Source organism: Anastrepha obliqua, chromosome 3 (genome assembly GCF_027943255.1).
Source record: "Anastrepha obliqua isolate idAnaObli1 chromosome 3, idAnaObli1_1.0, whole genome shotgun sequence".
NCBI lineage: Eukaryota > Metazoa > Arthropoda > Insecta > Diptera > Tephritidae > Anastrepha > Anastrepha obliqua.
In genome coordinates, this window is record NC_072894.1 from 86,349,933 (window position 1) to 86,369,085 (window position 19,153).

General features: G+C 35.2%; 1 protein-coding gene across 1 annotated transcript; it reads right to left on the minus strand.

Moving 5' to 3' along the window:
• Window positions 1-1,649: 1,649 nt before the first annotated feature.
• On the minus strand, window positions 1,650-13,019 carry LOC129241107 (uncharacterized). Its single transcript, XM_054877278.1, has 3 exons — window positions 12,542-13,019; window positions 2,352-2,678; window positions 1,650-2,260 (listed from the first exon to the last, which is right to left on the minus strand). The coding sequence occupies exons 1-3, from the start codon at window positions 12,557-12,559 to the stop codon at window positions 1,949-1,951; spliced, it is 657 nt and encodes a 218-aa protein (XP_054733253.1). The 5' UTR covers window positions 12,560-13,019; the 3' UTR covers window positions 1,650-1,948.
• Window positions 13,020-19,153: the final 6,134 nt, after the last annotated feature.

Below are 19,153 nucleotides of genomic sequence, written 5' to 3' on the forward strand. Positions count from 1 at the left end.
GGATATTGCACCTTGAGAATATCACCTTTTCCGTGGACTTCAAACCCATAACAAGAACTACTCCTCAAAAAAAGCTATAAAAAGGGATATCGAAGCGTATTTTGGCTCCAAGGACAAACAATTTTTTGAGCAGGGAATTCAAAATTTGCTTAAACGTTGGGAAGACATTGTAAATAATGAAGGAAAATATATTATTGATTAATAAATACTTTAAACATCTTTTTTATTAAATTAAAAGCCACCTTTAAAAAATGCACGAACTTATGGACTGACCTGATACTAAATAAATAATGTAAAATCTACACATCTGACAGGGTTTTTTGACCATTTTTCCTGTTTTTTTTTGGTGGAAGGTAAGGTCATAGAGTTACAATACTATGTTTATTTATTGAGTACGTATTTAACTATAATATATTACAAAATTTGTGTATGAAAATTTGGACAAGAATGCGACACTGCAGTAATTCTCCTAAGTCATGTTGAATTTAAAGCGAACTATATGACACACTATAACTGGGGCCAATCTGTATCCTTCATATGGTTTGATGAAAAGATGGTAATCGGTCGGTCCAAGGTCCGGAGAATACGGCGGATGCTGAAGGGCCTCCCATTCGAGCTCTTGGAGTGCGGCTTTGACGATTTGAGCAACGTGGGGCCTGGAGTTGTCGTGAAGGAGTATGGTTTGATCATGTCGATCAGGTCTTTTCAGTCGAATAGCCTCATTCACGCGGTGTAACTGGGCAGTGTAGAGCTCCATGTTGATCATGCCATTCTTTTTGAGCATTTTCCAGTGCACCATGCCCGTTCCCACCAAACACATATCATAGTTTTCTTTGGCTGAAGATTTGGCTTGACTCTCGGCTTTTGCGTATCTCCTGAAGCAACCTACTCCTTTCTTTGATTCATATTGATGTATAGGCACCGTTTTTCATCTCCCGTGTTGATTCGATACAAAAAACATTCTTTAAGAGCGGTATTATTTCCGCCAATTCACGACTGGTTTGACGACTATTCTCCTTCAAAAGCGATTTGAGACGTTCTTTATTGGATTCAGAAGGTCTCCCCCCGCGTGTCATCGACGTCAAAGCCACCATTTAGGAACTTTGCAAACCATTTCTGTGCTGTAGAGTCGCCTATGACACCTTCTCCATACACGTCGCAAATGTTACGCGCTGCTACGGTTTTGATTTTTGCTTTCTGGGTATTCCATTTCTAAGCCTCAAAACTAATTAAAAATTAAATAATTTTAAAATACAATTAATATAGTTTTATAGAGCAGAAAGATTTCTATCGAAAGAATACATACCCTTTGCCAAACAGCGAACCAATCATTGTAAAATAAAAGAAAATATAAGAACGCTATGAACTTATTCCCCAACCCAATAGTTTTATGATATAAATTCCACCTAACCATACATAAATACGAGTATGCGAAATCTCAAGAAAAACAAAAGTCATTTATAATTGATTCAAGCAATGGCTAAAAATTTAAACAACTCAATACTCAAAAGTACTAAATCGTGCTTATATGCAGACGCGTCGTATTATAAGAATACAACTAAGATCGTATAGACTCTTGCACAGGATTAAAAGGTTCATATAAATTTTTTTCTGAATTCGATTACCTATGCATAAGAGAAATATAACACTTTCAAGCCTTGCAAGCTTTTTTTTTATAAAGTAACATATTGCATTTTTAATGTACAATTTTTTGAGCTATTACATACGTATGTTCGAAAATTTACAAAGTTTATATAACCCGGAGTGGTTGTTGTTGTAGTAATATAGTAAAACATTCCCAATAAATTTTTGGTATATAATGCCAAAGTTATATTCTTTGATTGGATTTGAATCCAAGTCGCTGGGGTAACGCAGAACCGCCGTCGTATTTAAAATAAAATATCAACTTTGTTTTTTATAGATCCATAAATAAAAGCAAATTCAAAATTTATGTTATTATTTTGGTCACATCTTTCAGCGCTCTCGAATGTCTAACTTTGCGCATTTGCTTGTTTAGCGTTTGGAAAATTTTTATCTCCATTTCACATTCACAACGGCAACGCGCGCAAAACTGGGATGTCAACAGATGCAATGGGCTGCGGAAGTAATAGGATTTATTCGTGTTTAAGGAGTTTTTCTTGTGTGCCCAGTAGTGTAAAAATCCCTCAATGGCAACCAGAATAAAAGTCAATGTGAAGTAAAATAGTGATGGAATGAGAAAAAGTATATACGTCTCCTTAGTGTAACCCAAGAGGATATCCTGCAAAATTTTTAATTGTTTTAATATTCGTATTTTTTTGAAGATAAAATAAAAACAAACATATATACTCGTATACATTTAGTAGAATTACATTTTTAACTCCGTCCATATTCATGAAATCCTCCTTTTTATATTGTTTACCACATTTCTCTTCTGATTTGGTCGCCGTGGCAAATGGTTTTACATGGATATCTGTTTGTGAATACTCGTCATCGCAGAAAGTGGTAATTTTTGTGTCCATTTCCTCGGCGGGGTGGACTCGTAGATATTTTTTGGGTATGTGGAAATTTTCATATTTGACATATCGAACTTTCCATTTTGGGCCGTTTAAGGGTTCACCAGTCTCCATATCAAAATCTTGATGTTTTACCGAACACAGGGGACGATACGTGTAGTCCATTTCCCCTGTTTCTGAATTCTGAAAATACACAAACAAGTTCCAATATTATTTTTATTGATTACTGACAATTTTGTTGCTAAAATGATTAGTTTTTAATAATATTAAACAAAGTCTAAATTAATTGAGTTGAGGTCGCCTGAGCCCAAAGGGGAAAACAAAGAGTAACTCCTACTCTTTACTCTACTATTAAAAAGAAGTCCATTATTTTCGTGTTCCCTACTTCTTATCGCTAATAATTATATATTATTTATTTAAAAAGCTAGAATATCTTTTTATATACTTAAAAGATTATATAAAAAATAACCCGTAGGTGGAACGTAGGACTAGTGGAACGTAAATTTCCATAAAAAAAAAATTGTAAAAATACGTGACTAAAACAAAGAAGTTAACAATTTGTACTGTTTTATGCACTACAATTTGTTCTCCTCAAGACCACCCCTATCCTGATACAAATTTTCATTCATCTCCTTAAATTAATTTTCACGATAGTTGTTCTTAGATACTGCCTCATTTCGTTAATCGAGAGTAAATTATTTCTTAAAAATTTTCGTAGTCCTCGCCATTTAAGCAATCAGGCAAAAATAATGGAAATTATTTCTTCTTTGTGTTTCGGAGCTGAATAGTGGGCATTACTATAGTTAGAAGTTTTCTTGAAAAAACAAGCATCTTCGACACTTAAGAAACAAAATGGTAAATACAAAACTTTATCAAAAATCTTTAAAATCGAATATTTCGAAAAAGGTTAAGTTTGGGAGATATGCAAAATAATTACAAATTGCTTAAATAACAATGCCCTTAAGTATCTAGGACAATTTTCTCAGTTGACAAGAAATTGCGTCGAGCTTCAATATTTGCGACAGTGTCACTCTTTTTTTTTAATAAAATTATGTTTTAAGTGAAAATTCTTACAATATTGCCAACTTTACGCGTTCGATGAAATGTTGACAGACAATCAGTTGCTCATCTGTAGCAAAACATACGCAGTACAAAAAATTTCACTGCACATCTGAAGGTAAACTGTTTATAATAAAAATCGAATTGTTACTCGTATGCAAATCTTTATATAAAAAGTGGTATTGTTTAATATTATTTATTGTTTCTACTGATGAAAGGCCCTCGGCTGGAGCCAAGTTGTTGGTCACATTTCGTTTGAAGAAATCGGTTCTTTGGGGTAAAGTATTGCAGAAATTAAAGTTCATGCTCTATTCTTACTCTTTCAAAGAACCCTATCAAATATCACATAAGGTTTGTTCATGTAAAAATTATCCAGTAACGTGCCTGTAACTTAATTTCCGAGAATTCGCTCTCAAAGCGAAAAATATCAAAAAAAGTACATGATCGCAAAACCAGTAACAATTTGCTGGTTTTACGAATAGCTGATTAGTTTGTTGGCGCGAAAAATCACAAAAATTAAAAATCTTTTCAGTTGAGCTTAACATCACATTATTTTATTTTGTCCACAATAATTCGTTCCATTTCATCATCGCAGTCAGATTAAGAACATTCCGTTAGCAATTGCAATTCGCAAATTTTATTTCGTGTTTATTTTTACTTTGCGATTAGCTGTTTTTCTCACTGGAAAATTCTTACAAGTAAGAATTTATGCAACTTCACTTCTAAATGAAATGTCATTTTGCTCTCTCACTTTCTCCTACTTTGCAAATTTTTTGGGTACAAGCCTGATAATTTGTAACAATTGTTACAAACTATTTGCTTCATGAACAGACGTATTATGTGCAAAATAATATCTGCAATATTTCATTAAATTATCAGCTGAGCATCATCAACAGATTATCAAGCAATTAAGAGAACTCCAATATTGCAGCAATTATTACATAGCTTTAGCACACCTATTGTTTTTAGTTTACCAGTGTACAATATAAATACTAATAATATACACATATGTAGTTAAAGTCATTTAAAAAGTGGACGAATTGGCTAGAGAAGGAACTGCCATGAATAACATTCTTGCAGAAACGATATTCACACCACTGGGTGCAATCAAGAATGCAGTCTCCTCAAAATATTTACAAAGCGCGGATTGTAGATGGAGGGATCAGACAACCTACAAATTCAGCAGAACAAACGTCAGGCAAATATTAAACGAAGGGTTGCCTGCAGACTCTCGGCAGTGATAACTGCCTTCTAGCAAATAGAAGAGCAGGCAGCCAAAATGGGCATCCCTTACAATATATGCGGCCATAGTTGTAATCTACCGGAAGAAAGAAAACTATATTATAGGTACTTCCTCTGTGAATGTCCGAGAGTGACAAACCCTTGGAAAACCGCTTTGAGAACCTTGAAGAGCTGGCTGGTACAGACGTATGTTAAACAACCTCACAAAGATATTCAATCGCACAGAATGGATCTATAATTGGATTTTTGATGAATTACCACTTCAAACAACACATTATAGTATACAATATACGAATATTTATAGCACAAAGTGCTAGATCAGGGAATGGGGAATCACAATGCTATCAGATTTTTGCACTTATGTTTCTTATTATGATTATTAATCTATTATGAGTGAGTAACTCGTGGCGTAGATAGTTTTGAGTACACGAAATAGCCCACATCTCTAAACGATACAAACACGTCGAGATGATAAGTCTTTCCATTGAAAATAATATTAACAAAAATATTTTATTGATACGATTCAGGCACTTACTTACACATAAATAGTATGTATGTATGGGTATGTCTACTGGCTAGTGTACTAGAAAAATTATATCAGATCAATATTTTTTTTTTTTTAATTTTGGGAATTTTGGGGATTACTATACAAAATAGTCTAATATTTGGCCACCTGTGTTTCACATTTTTCTGGCAGAAGGATCACACAGATGGTTGAGGACTTCGCTAAATTTGGTTTGTCAGCGCTATTACCGCGATTGCCCGCTTCCTCTTGTTGGCGCCACTAATGCAATGTATAACTGTGTGTTTTTCTTAGTTTTTGCTTGTTTCAGCAGCCACAACGCAAAGAATGCGCTGTCTATTGTGCGGGAGTAAGGATGGAAAGGATAAGGCTTTTGGGGTTGAGGAATTAGTTTTTTTTTTTTTTTGAAACAGTAAAAGTAGGTAAATTTAGAAAAGTGTGTGAACCGTGCTTTACGTGGAATTTGAACCCGTAACCTCTGGGATGGCAGGCCAGTGCACTTACGCTAGACTACCGAGGCCGAATGAATATACATACATATATACATATATTCTTAAATGTTTGTTCGATCTTCTGCTTCAATTTGGGATGCATGGCTTGATGTTGTTCTACAAATAGAAGGAGCTGAAGTTTTCTGCCATTCATGGTTTTTATGAGAAGCTTCTTTATGTCACATATTCACCCAAAGGCTTGCATATTTTACAGTGGAAATTAGGTCAACAAACGATAGCCGCCGTAACAAATAATATTAGCTGGCTTGGAGAGATTCCTCCTAATTCGGTGCTCAATGGAAATCTATATGACCATATATATACGTTTTGTTGGCGTACCAAATTTTGGCATCGCGGTAGCAGTAGAATAAAGGAGGATTGTACTTCGACGTTTATGAACTTTTCCGCCAGAGAAAGTGGTGAAGGTCCAATGGCCATATACATACATTGCGTCCGGTAGCAGAATTAGGTTTAAACGTAACGTATTTCAAGGCCTATTATTCGTTTCATTCCTGCTCGTCATAGATTTTGTTCATGTTACCTACATTATTCGACGTTTACGTGATGCCCCAAGTGAGGATTAGATTCGTTCACGGGTGCAAAGGTTCCAGGAAACCAGTTTGGTGACAAACAGCCCATGGCCGGGGCCCAGCCGAACAATGAGAGCAAATGAAAGCATTGAACTCTTCGTTACAAGTTTGCACAATAACCCACGTCAGTCCGTGCGCAAGAGAGCGGCAGTCCTGGGGTCCGAGGACATTCTCTTCGAAATTCAAATCGTGCAAGCGCTTAAGCCTATAGATTGCAATTTGGGTAAACATTTCTGCGAGACAATGTTGGAGCGATTTCGTACAGTAAACACTATCTCTTGCAGTATTGAAGTAAATTTTCATTTATATTGTAATTATTGGTCATCTAAAGGACAGAACTAACTATTAAATTATCAGCAGCCACTTCTCAGTCCCAAAGTGACAGTTTGGTGTGCAATGTCAAACAGTGGAATAGTTGGATCATATTCTTAGAAAATCGTTAAGGGTAATCAATTTCTGTGGACGATGTATCTTATCGACGCTTGCTGAACAATTATTTTCTACAAATAATGAACATCCTTCCTTCAGTAGACAGAGATGGTGTCAGCAAGATGGCGGCACGTCGCATGCGATCAGAGAGACCATGGCAATACTGCGTGATTTCTTATGACGTCAGTTGAGGCCAAAAATCTCTACTAATAAGTTAAAACAGCTCTAAAAAAGCTATTGCCACTCCGTTAGTAGAGAGACATTTAGAAGAGCATTAAAAGTCATTGTGTAGAAAACTCTTGCAAAGAAGAAAAGATTAAAGACATCCAACAAAAAAACTCTGTAAGAATGGCGTGAATTTTCAAAAAGTATGACCCGGGATTACTTCTTATAGGAATTGAAGAAGTTGCAATTTCTTGGTATTATTTTTAAGCAAATCAAATCGGTTTCAATACCATGGCCGACCATACCTACTTATAGTATTGGGAAAATATTCTTCAAACCAAAATACAACCTGTAATGCAGCATGTTGGTGGTTCTTTAAAGTCAATAAACTATAAAGGTTTTTATTGCTGTTTTCATACTTCTAAGAATTAGCCTTTATTTTGGAAGTTTCTTCAACCCGCTGAAATTTCTTTTTTGGGTCTTTTACACCTGCATTTGGCCAGTATCTGAAGCACTCTCTTGCGGGCATTTATTTAATTTTGCTTACAAACGCTCCTTATAACAATACTTCAGACTGGCCTATATAAAACTTCCTCTTTGCATACAGGTTACCCATTATGTACAAACACAGGCGTATGAGTCATAGCCAGAAGCTTTTGTTTGCTGATTAAATTTCAGAATCAGAAATAAATACCCTTTTATATGCCCGCCAAGTGCATTTGCGAAATTATACTTTATCTAGTAATCAAGGCAAATTCGTACAAGGTGGTAGCAGTAGTAAAAAAACAAAATTTACATGTACTTAATTTTGCAATTTGGTGGTTTAAACATCAAAATTAGCTGACTAGTTTCTACGGATTCAACGAATTTCTCTATGAATTGAGCTTTCCAAGAATCTCATGAATTTGAATCAAAATATAAACAAAACAGATCACTTTGACATTCAAACCACCAGTAATCCTGTAAACTGATATATGGGCACTTCCATTAAAATGTCAAACAAAGCTAAAAAATTAAAACGCTTTAATACTTTTGTATGATCCGTTAATAGGAGTAGAGCATTCAAATTGTATTCAACCATACCATAGAAACCGTCGTAGAAAACCTTCGAATACGAATGTCTACTACGAATACGAAAAAATTGTAATCGTGGGTTCCATGTGAACACGAAAGTGCTGCCAAATTCAAATGTCAAATTTTGATATTTCGACAACAGCTCACTTCAATGTAAAGAAGACAATTTAGTAAATAATCTTTAAGTTTTTTGTCAAGTTAGCTGAATTTTCAAATTAAAATGTCTCTGTTGATTTGTGCGGATGTGTTAATGGAGGAAGAGAGAACTAAACGGAGTCCCAAAATTGAGCGAAAAATATTGAGAGATGCCAGTAAGCCTCTCGATATGGACAAACAATTTAAGTGCTTACCTTTTGTTAAAGAGAAAGTTTATTTAAATACGGTTTAAATAAAGCTGCATTTACATACGTTTTGAGTTTTATTGAACACAGCGCAAGCTCAGCAAGGTCGTCGTCCATAACTCCAGTTCTCTGCCTATCATCTGTTTTACGGTTTCTTGCGGAGGGAAGCTATCAGCAAGGAATTGGCAAAATTTACAACGTGCCAATGGGACAGTCGACATTTAGCTATGTGCTAAAAGACGTATTGGTGCCACTACAAACACGATAGTGTCCTCAATGGGTAAATCTCGACATGAGTGCCATTGAAAAAAGAGAAAAACAAAATAAAATTTTATCAAAAATAAAAATTTCCTGGGATCATTTAAAAATGAATCTACTACAAACCGAAGGGCTACTAAAGTATCATGGCCACATTGATTTCTCCTTTATTTAGCTCCAACAAAGTGGCCTACTGCTGCCGTGTTGTTACAACTTTACACCTGTGGAAGTCACATAAAAGTACATATACTTCCAAAATTTCTCATTATTTATAGTTTAGTTAATAAAGGACTTACATTTTACAGCTTTTTTATTTGTTTCCTTTTCAATCCTCTTTTTATTACTCGTTATAATTTTTATCCGTTAATCTAACGTAGTCGTAGAAAAATTGTACGAAACTCTAAGATTTGACGTTACGATTGTATTCGGTGAATGCTACTCTACGAATTTTGAACGTACGTTCGGAGCTATTCGAATTGTATGATTACAATTTCTTAGTTTCTACGAAAAACAGTCTACGATGAATATGAATTACATGATTGGGTTGATTATACCTATAAGAGTATTCGCAGCTTACCACAATTTCAAAATGCTTGTTTCGCTCGAATAATGTACCATCATATCTTCTGGAGTTTGTCAGAGCAGTCAAATATGACCGAATAATATACCTCTTCTATTCGGCACTTCCCCGCTCGCTATCTTTATGCTCGATTAACTAAACGAAAAATTTGTAAGCGAAAGCAACAAAAAAGTTTTCGAGCAAGATTCGCCGCTAGCGAGCATGGCTATACCTCATTAAACTGGCATAACTTACTGTCTTACAAACGAATGTAATTTAAAACAGTCGTATCCCAGAGTTGCCAAGATATGTTCATTTATACCAGCTGCTTCATCTATTCGCTACTTGCCAACACTTGGCGAAAAGAAGAGGTCTAATATTTCTGATATAAAATATAAAATTTCCATAAGTAAACATTTTGATTTATGCCTGAATAAAGGTTAATACCACAAACAGATTCAGATAATTTGGAAGTATTTTTAGTTGGAAATGCGAAATTGTGTACTTTTCATGGAGAACTGTGCAGGCGGCATTTTATGAAAAAATAAATAAAATAAGAATAAAAAATACGTGATAAGAGTCTGCAACAAGAATATGTTGACATAGGCATTACCATGAATTACTACTGGTCATAAAGCTCATCGAACTCTTGAATTTATCAACCTTTCCACCTGCTCGATTTCTCTCCGACTTCTTCTGTAGGAAGTTAACTTTAATGTTCGCCTCCGAAGCATGTACAATTACGCAATGAAACTAATCATTTTGATATTTATGCTTAATCTCATCGTTAAGAATACGAGACTATCGTCTCTCAATCAATGTTTGATGGTAAAGATATGCCATACATTTTTATTCTCATATTGCTCATATTTTTTTCTGTTGCTCAACAATTTTATAAGTATGATAGATACCGATGCCTAACACACTTTTCTAGCGTAATAAAGGGAAAAATCCTGATTTGTACTGATAGCATGCCGTCCATTAAAGCCATACAAAACATTTATAGCAATAGCAAATTGGTTGAAAAAATAAGAGATCTTTGTATTCGTAACATAAAAAAGATCAATGTTGGTACCGGACCATAAAGGCATCCGAGGTAACGAGCAAACCAAAGAAACAGCACGACTAATGTATGCCGACAACAAGCCTACTGTTCCCAGTTTATTCCGAAAATTATTTACATAGACATATAAAAATATATTGACTCTATTCAACTGGCAGCATGGAATACGTTTATGCATCTGTATACTGCAATCAACGACATGCACATATCAGCTCTTTACTCAAGCCATACACCTCGATAATTATCAAGCCAGTGAGCCCGACACTGAATAGGACATACCACACTCACACACCAACACTACCCGTTTTGCGATAATAACCTATCAGCTGACCATCCGTTAAACGATTGTCGAACTTTAGAAAGTATCAGGAAGAAACACTTCGGATCCAGCAAATTTTCTGTTCTCCTAGCTACTGCTTCTGTGACCAATATAACTGCTTTAAATAATTTTTCAAAAGATTGTAACTTAACCACTATGATTTACTTTTATCAAACTATCGAGTTGTAGGCTCTGGCAGGAAACGAGTACTAGGTGATTTTTTAAGTTTTTCAAAAACACACGTAAAATTCAGAAAAATGCATGAAATTTTTATTTAAATCGATAGTACAGTCCATATAATTTAATGTTTGAAGATTATTTCATGCAAATGTTGACCGCGACTGCGCTTCAAATGGTCCATCCGCTTTGTCCAATTTTGGCATACTCTTTCCAATGTTTCGGGCATTATCTCACATATAAATGCTTTAATGTTGTCTTCCAATGCGTTAATTGAAGCAGGCTTGTCTGAATAGACATGATCTTTAACATAGCCCCACAAGAAATAATCTAAAGGCGTTATATCGGACGATCTGGGTGGCCAATTGAAAGGTCCCGAACGTGAAATAAAATGTTCACCGAACTCGCCTCTCAACAAGTCCATTGTTACGCGTGCTGTGTGGCATGTGGCACCGTCTTACTGAAACCACATGTCATGCAAGTCAAGCTCTTGCATTTTGGGCAAAAAAAAGTTGGATATCATTTCACGGTAGCGCTCACCATTCACAGTTACGTTACGATTCGCAGCATCTTTGAAGAAGTACGGTCCAATGATACCTCCAGCCCATAAACCGCACCAAACTGTGACCTTTTCTGGATACATTGGTAGCTCTTGCAATTCTTCTGGCTGATCTTCACTCCCAAATCGACAATTCTGCTTATTTACGTACCCATTGATCCAAAAATGAGCTTCGTCGCTGAACACAATTTTTCGATAAAAAAGTGGATCTTAAAATTTCTTAATAGAACACGCATTTTTATAATAAAATTCAATGATTTGCAAGCGTAGTTCGCTTTTAAGACGATTCATGTTTAAATTATAGACCAAACCGAAGATGTTTGACAGTGAAACAAAACACGAAACGTGCGTAAGCTGTTTCAACCAACTGTTTAAAAAGATAATAGCTAAAAAATCACCCTTTATTATATATAAATTCTAATAAATAAGTCAACTTTTGTCTTTCGTTCGCTCGTTGCCCTTTGAATGATAGATTACAAGATTGCAACATCCGTTAGAGTATTCTGGCTTTGACGTAAACATCGGATAAGCCAGCAAGAAAACGGCGTTGGAAGATAAATTCGCTCGTTAATAACAATAAAAATTAAAAGCAATAAAATGAAAACAAATCCCACTTATTACATCAGCCAATTAACTGATTTTGTCAAATTCACTTCGCGGATGTCGTCACCTTCTATGATATATTTGCTCCACCATGGGTCATGTACTGGTGCAAAAATGATTCGTAAGACATATAGATTACGCCCCTCTTATCGGTTACGCGGGACTAGTTCAATCGTTGAGTTTACTATTAAAATATTTTGAGATATATTTCTGTGTAATTGTTGTGTGTAAATTCATGAACGAATTGGCTACCTCCTTCTATCTTCTATCAGTTCTTCAATATTGAATGGCTCATGGCTAAACAATTTAGCATGGAATAGAAAGTTACCAGCGAGATAGAAACGTATGTATGTATTTAGAAGACTGTGGTAAGTTTAATTTTTGAGGCGGTTATAGGCATGGCAGAAAGGTTGTAAAAAATGTATCGTCAACCTTAAAGGATATTACGCAGAAAATAAATAACAGATGAAGAAAAATTTAATTCTATTGCACATTGCTCTCACGGGTACTTAACTATTAATCGGCGCTCGTATATACATTCATAGTAAGTATGTGTATATCCAAAAACTTTGGTCGTTTTATTATGACATTTACCTGTATCGAGAATACCATTTTTCGATCTTATCACTTTTATATTTTTCCGTTGGCGTGTGTGATTTTTACAGATTTGGTAGCCAGTTACCGGTTAACCGTTCTAATTCGCCCGTGCTATTGCCAATTAGTTATATAACGCAAAAATAAAAAAAAAATATGCCAAACAATAGTAGCTCGGTTACCGACAACTGCTCATAAATATAAAAAGTTTTACTAAATTCACTATTCAAATTTTATTTTGAAATTAAACTTTTTTTTTATGAGCACACAAAATGATTTACACACAATATGGAAAAGATAGACTGACTAAAAGCAAATTTGGATAGAATTGGTGACGCACTCGTCGTTGATATTTTCTAACTGAATTCAAGTCTCTCTCTCCACGAGTGAAAAAAATGTAAATAAATATTTATACGTGTGTATATTAACAAATGTATGAGTATCTTATAACTACAAACGATTTCAGTTCTCAACTGTAGAGCAGTTGTTTTGTTACTGTGGTAAGTTTGTGTTTTTTGATTGGTTTTTAGCCAGCTCTCCCATCATTCCATTTTATCACTTACGCAATAACAAAAACTATACATACATATTTTATAATTATATCTTGAATACTTATATGTATTTGTTGGCTGACGAGTGTATTGCCTATTATATGTAGGGATGTTAAATATTTGTTCTTGTGATTTCGGGATATCTTCAATAGTATTCCGGGATTGCGGTATTTAGAAACTCTTTTCGGTGCAATAATGTGTGCGGTATAAAATATGTATATACATACTCAGTTTCAGCTTTAATTGCACGTGTAACAAAAAAGCACCAACAAAACAAATTAAGAGAATAGTGAGAGCATTATAACAGCTATCATTTAGTTGAAGATCATTTTAATCTATTAACATTACGTTTAATATTGAAGCTGGGGAGAGAGAGAGAGAGAAAGGAGAGATACAAATCCAAAAATGTATTCGTGTATTTTGTGAAAATGAGAATAATTCATCCCCAACAAATATAATATATATATATATATATATATAACAGGTGGTGCAAAAGTAACCTTGCGATGTTTTTTGGCTGTAATTTAAAAAAAAATTAAAAATTTTGATTCTTCTTGTGGATTATTTTTATTTGGTCTTTTAATTTTTTTTACATCAAGTCGAGAATACGATGTCATGTAAATGGCCGCCGCCACAGTTGATTGCCATTTGAGCCCTTTTTATGGCATTTTCCATCACTTTGGCCGAAACTTCCGGCGATAGGTCCTCACATTCTTGACGGATATTGTCTTTAAGAGCTGCAAGAGTCTGAGGCTTGTTGACATAAACCCACGACTTCAAAAAGCCCCACAAAAAGAAGTCTGGAGCGGTCAAATCAGGCAATCTGGCTGGCCAGTGCAAATCGCCAAAACGGGAGATAAGCGCCCGGGAAATGCATCCTTCAGCATATCGGTTGTGGCACGTGCAGTGTGTGCCGTTGCACCGTTCTGTTGGAACCACATGTTTTCCGATCCCAATTCATCAAGTTGCGGCAAAAAGAACTCGTTGATCATTGCTCTGTAGCGCTCACCATTCACAGTAATCGTTTGGCCCGTGACGTCTCCGAAGAAAAAAGGTCCAATGGCTCCTCCAGCGAAAACAGCACACCATACAGTGACTTTGAGCGGGTGTAATGGCTCTTCGTGGGTTACACGCGGATTTTCAGTGCCCCAGAAGCGTAAATTTTTGCTTATTTACGTACCCGCTAAGATGGAAATGGGCCTCATCACTTATGATTATTTTTGATGAAAAATCATCTTCCTCTTGGTGGTGATTAAGGATGGCTTGAGCGTATGTTAGATGCGATTGGCGGTCAGCAGTTAACAGCTGATGCACCGTCTGGACTTTGTACGAAAACATCTTCAAATCTTGTACCAAAATTCGCTGTAAAGACCGTCGACTGATACCCATTTGCGTGGCACGTCGTCTGGTCGATGTCGACGGCGCTTCCATGACATCCTCGGCTACAGCAGCAATATTCTCTGCAGAACGGCTACTCCGGTGTCTGCCACGCCTGGCAGCATCTCGTGTTGTGCCAGTCTCTTCGAGGCGAGCGGCTAAACGTCGCAGTGTTTCACCAGTAGGCGTTGGACGGCGACGAAATTCACTTTGTGCCAAAGTCACCGACCTATTATTGGTCAAATAAATAGTCAGCAATATTCCGCGTTCTGGAGCAGTGTAGCGTAACATTGTTTATTAAAGTGTATTTCGCATGTGTTTACTACAAAAATGTCAAAACAGAACTGACATTAGAGGTCAATCGCAAAATGTATAGCATTTTCTGATAGGAGGATTACTTTAGCGCCACCTGTTATATATATATATATATATATTTTGCAAAAGCACAACTATACTGCTGCTCGAAAGAAGCCTTTGCTCTCTGCACAGCTATTGAAAAGCGATTATCTTTCGCTAGAACATATCCAGCTCGCCAGATAGCTGCTGGAATGATTATTACAACATGGACCCAATAGAGTGCGGCAGCCTTTAACTCGACAGTAAAATATGGAACACTTTTAGTTATGGTGTGTGGGTGCATATCTAGCAAGGGAATGGATGATTTGGTGTTTATCGAAGGTACGATGGATGCCCGACAATATTTGAATATTCTGCAATGGCATTTGATAAATAGCGCAACAAAAGTTGGTTTCATTGTTGACAACAAACCTCAGATTATCTGTGTTTTCTACAATTGGTTGACGAATTATTTATTTTAGTCAAATAAAATCAAAGATTGTAAGAAAACCATCAGAAAATACATATTTTCTTAAGTATGATTGAATTTCGCTAGATTAATAGATGCCAAAACACTTCCCTGCCAAACTGTATATGTATACATTAGGCTTTGATTGATTTGAGCAGCACTTATTATTTTGCTTCATATTTTCAAACGCATTATTGTATTTAAGAGAACATAAAATGCATGGAATAAATTGCACTTCTTTACTTTTGACGTGGCTGTATAAAATTATATGAGTTTTTATAAAGTGGTTATCTTCAAGTTTTGTTTTAAGCCGAACTACTAACCGGTCAAAATAAAAATTCTTGCGCTAGAGATTAAAAACAAACAGTTAATAAAACACATTTTTTTGTTGGCGGAAATTTTCAATTTTTCCTCAAAGATATGCGGTTAGGTTTTAAAATTTAGTTTTCTATAATTTTTTCTTCAGGAAAATTTTTATGTAAAAATATTGTTTAAATTGCCACAACTTTCTTTGCTCGTTTGGTATCCATTAAATTACCCCGCGTGAAGTTTAAACCATGTTTTCAATGTTAGAGAAAAAACCTGAGGAATGGTGAAAATTGATTTTTATACAAATTTTTACGTGAAATAGGCGTCTGGTGGGTATTGATAAAATCAGCAGGCTTGCCTTAACGAACAGAATTATAATTAGAGCATTGTAATTTGTGCATCCGTCGACCATCTTTTGTCACTTAAACTTTCACAGCTCTAGGCTGCAAATGGTTCCGCACGTCATGTTGCATTTTTTTTATGTTGCTGTGAAATTTTTTGTACGTAAGCATATTTCGCAAAAACTTTTTTGATAACAGTGCTAAAGGAATATGTATTTGTGGAGTACCGCCAATGAAAAATCTAATCTAATCTAAATCTAAAATGATAGACAACTTTTTTTCTAATAACTTTCGCCCCTCGGCAGGCAATGGCAAACCTCCGAGTGTATTTTTGTCATGAAAAATATTTGTCGGAGTTGGCTTAAAATTGTAGGTCACTCCATTTGCGGAACAACATCGAGACGCACGCTACAAATAGGAGGAGGAGTTGAGCCAAACACCTAACCCCGCCAATTATTAGTTATATTTATATATAATACTGAGATCGGATAAAAATCACGTATTTTCTGCCTGCTAGGATTAAATTTACGTTCATCTCTCTGATGTTTCAGGCTATTACTTATTTATTTGATTCTATTTGAGTTACCCTAAATTAGATTTTACTAAAATGTACGCGGGTAATAAGTAAAGACTGGTCCTGACCGAGTTTAACACTTGCTTATTATTTTGATTTGATGTAAATTTAAATAAAAATGAATGTGAAGAATGAGATGAGATCAGTAAATTGCCGATACATGTACAGTTACCTTCTTAATTTTTAATGAAGATTTTGTATTTTTTGTTACATTACATAAATTTAATAAAGCCGAATAAAATTTAATTTTATGAGTTTTTTTAGTAATCTTTTTATTCTAAGTATTCTGTAGCGCTTGTGCTTCATGGGAGGGGTTTGGATTATTTCAAGAGCCATGGAAAAATATTTGGCAATCCTAAAGAAACTGGCTGCAAGAGGATGATAATGAAGAGCTAAAAAATGAAGGTTTCCGGGACAACAAACTTAAAAAAAGCAAATATTAAAAAAAGTGGCGGCTACCCTAATGAACAATAAGAGTTATCCCATCGTTGAAGATAATGAATATACTCCAAAATATTGCTTCAAGCGAAAAAAAATCGAATAACCTGCAAAAGCAAGTGCGAATATAGAGCTAACATTAGTCTATCATTTTCTCTAGGTAAATGACTGATCGGTATCGATCCAACAATTTAAAGTTTATGCTGGTTATCAAGGTGACATTTTACACTAAAACAATTCTTGTGCTGTATTTTGTTTGCTCCATTCGTTCTGAGTTACAGGGTGTTAACAGTGGAAGTCAACAAAGAGAAAATTCAGTGCATTTTACAAATTTTCTTTGATAAAAGCGAAAATGCAAACCAGGCCGCCGAAATTTTGAATGGTGCTTATTGTGCCGATACTGTAACAACTAATTACGTGCAATTATGATTGCGCGATTTCGTTCAGGCATTTTTGATGGTAAAGATTATGTCGAAAATATAGATAAAGTCACAGAAATAATCGAAGTTTACCGGCATGTTAGTAGTTGTAGTATCGCCCAAAATAATGGATTTATTGCTCTCTAATAATGGATTTATTTCTCATTCTACATAAAGGCGCCTAGATGTTGTTTAAAAATAAATATGTAAATATTTAGATTCCTTCATGTTTCATTATTTTTATTCAATATACGGCTCTTAAAAATTATATTTGAAAATTGACATAATTTAAATGTCCGCCAAGAGCATGTCTACAGGCGAAATTCGGTAAACAGTGATTCATTAATGTCTAATTGATGACAACGTCGAGATATTGATGTTGAAAAAAACCATCATATAAAAAACCTATGGTAAGTATTCAACGTCATAGTGCACATTGCACCAAAGAAAGAATACTCGACTTGAAGGAATACTTAACGTTGCGGCGGATTGTCTAACAGCTAAAACTGCCGTAAGACATTCGGACAAAGCTCAAGAGGCATGAGTTACAGGGTCAAGACGGTAAAGAAATACCGAACAACAGTAATAGAAGAAGAGGGTTTGAAAAGAGTAGCCTAAATACTCTTAATATATTTACCGATTGGCTCGAAAACGTTCGACGAAGTAGGTGCAGGTATCTATTGCGCAGAGCTAGGCCTCAGGCAGCCATTTAACTTCCCCGACCACTGCAGCAGAAGTCTTTGCTACAGGAAAGGCTGCAGAAATATGATTCGAAAAGACTTCAACCAACTCCAAAATATATTTATTTATCAGTCAAGCGGCGGTTAAAGCAATAAAAATGTTCTAAAAAGCAGGAAAGCCATAGAGAGACTAGTCACTGTGCATGCACATTTATTGGTTACCCGGACACAAGGGCATTGGTTAATTTTTTTAGTCGATTTCTAGCATAATTCCCATCCCCAAAAATCTTCATTATCAGCCTAAGAAGCTGCGAATTTGGCGACGAGAAAAAATAACCCAACTTACTTATTAGTTTAGATTTATGTGAATATGTAATCTAGTCCGTAAGAGTTGTAAATCATATACTTCGATACTAAACTTCGATACCGACTTTTTAATCGGGATTTGCATCCCTAACATTTGCTATTTAGACATTTTATATGTAAAACTTTGTAGAAAATTGATGATATTACATGATATACATTACTTTAATTTGTTTCTTTACACAACACCTTGACTTACTATCAAAGTTAATGGGTGTTATCTAGCAATCACTACTGTTCCTTGTTGTTCCCATATCTCTATTCTAGCGCAAGTACTTGACGCTTGATGTACGAGTATGTGTGTGTTAGAATAATAATCAAAAACTATAGGTAACTATTAAAAGGTTGCATTGGAAAATAAACAATTAAACAATAGGTACTCAAGTACAGGTACACACCTTCTCGCACATTAGGGCTATCTTAACTTGAAATTTAAAATTTAAATAAAAACTGTGCTTTAACACATTGAATACATTTAATAGGAAACGTGAAAAAAGTTCGAGTCAATTGATGAAGTTCATTGTGGTAGTAAAAATTGCACCCATTTTCAAATTCGTTCACATATAATTTCTTAATTGCAATTACAATCGAGAAGATTTCATAATGCATAATTTTGAGAGTAATGTTTTCTACAAAACTCGACATTTCTTTTACATATAAAGAACATATGACTAAAATTGCAAAATTTTTTCGAACTGCTGTATTTTTATTATTCGAAGGAACCTGTTCACACTGAGGTATATGTTTTAAGGCAA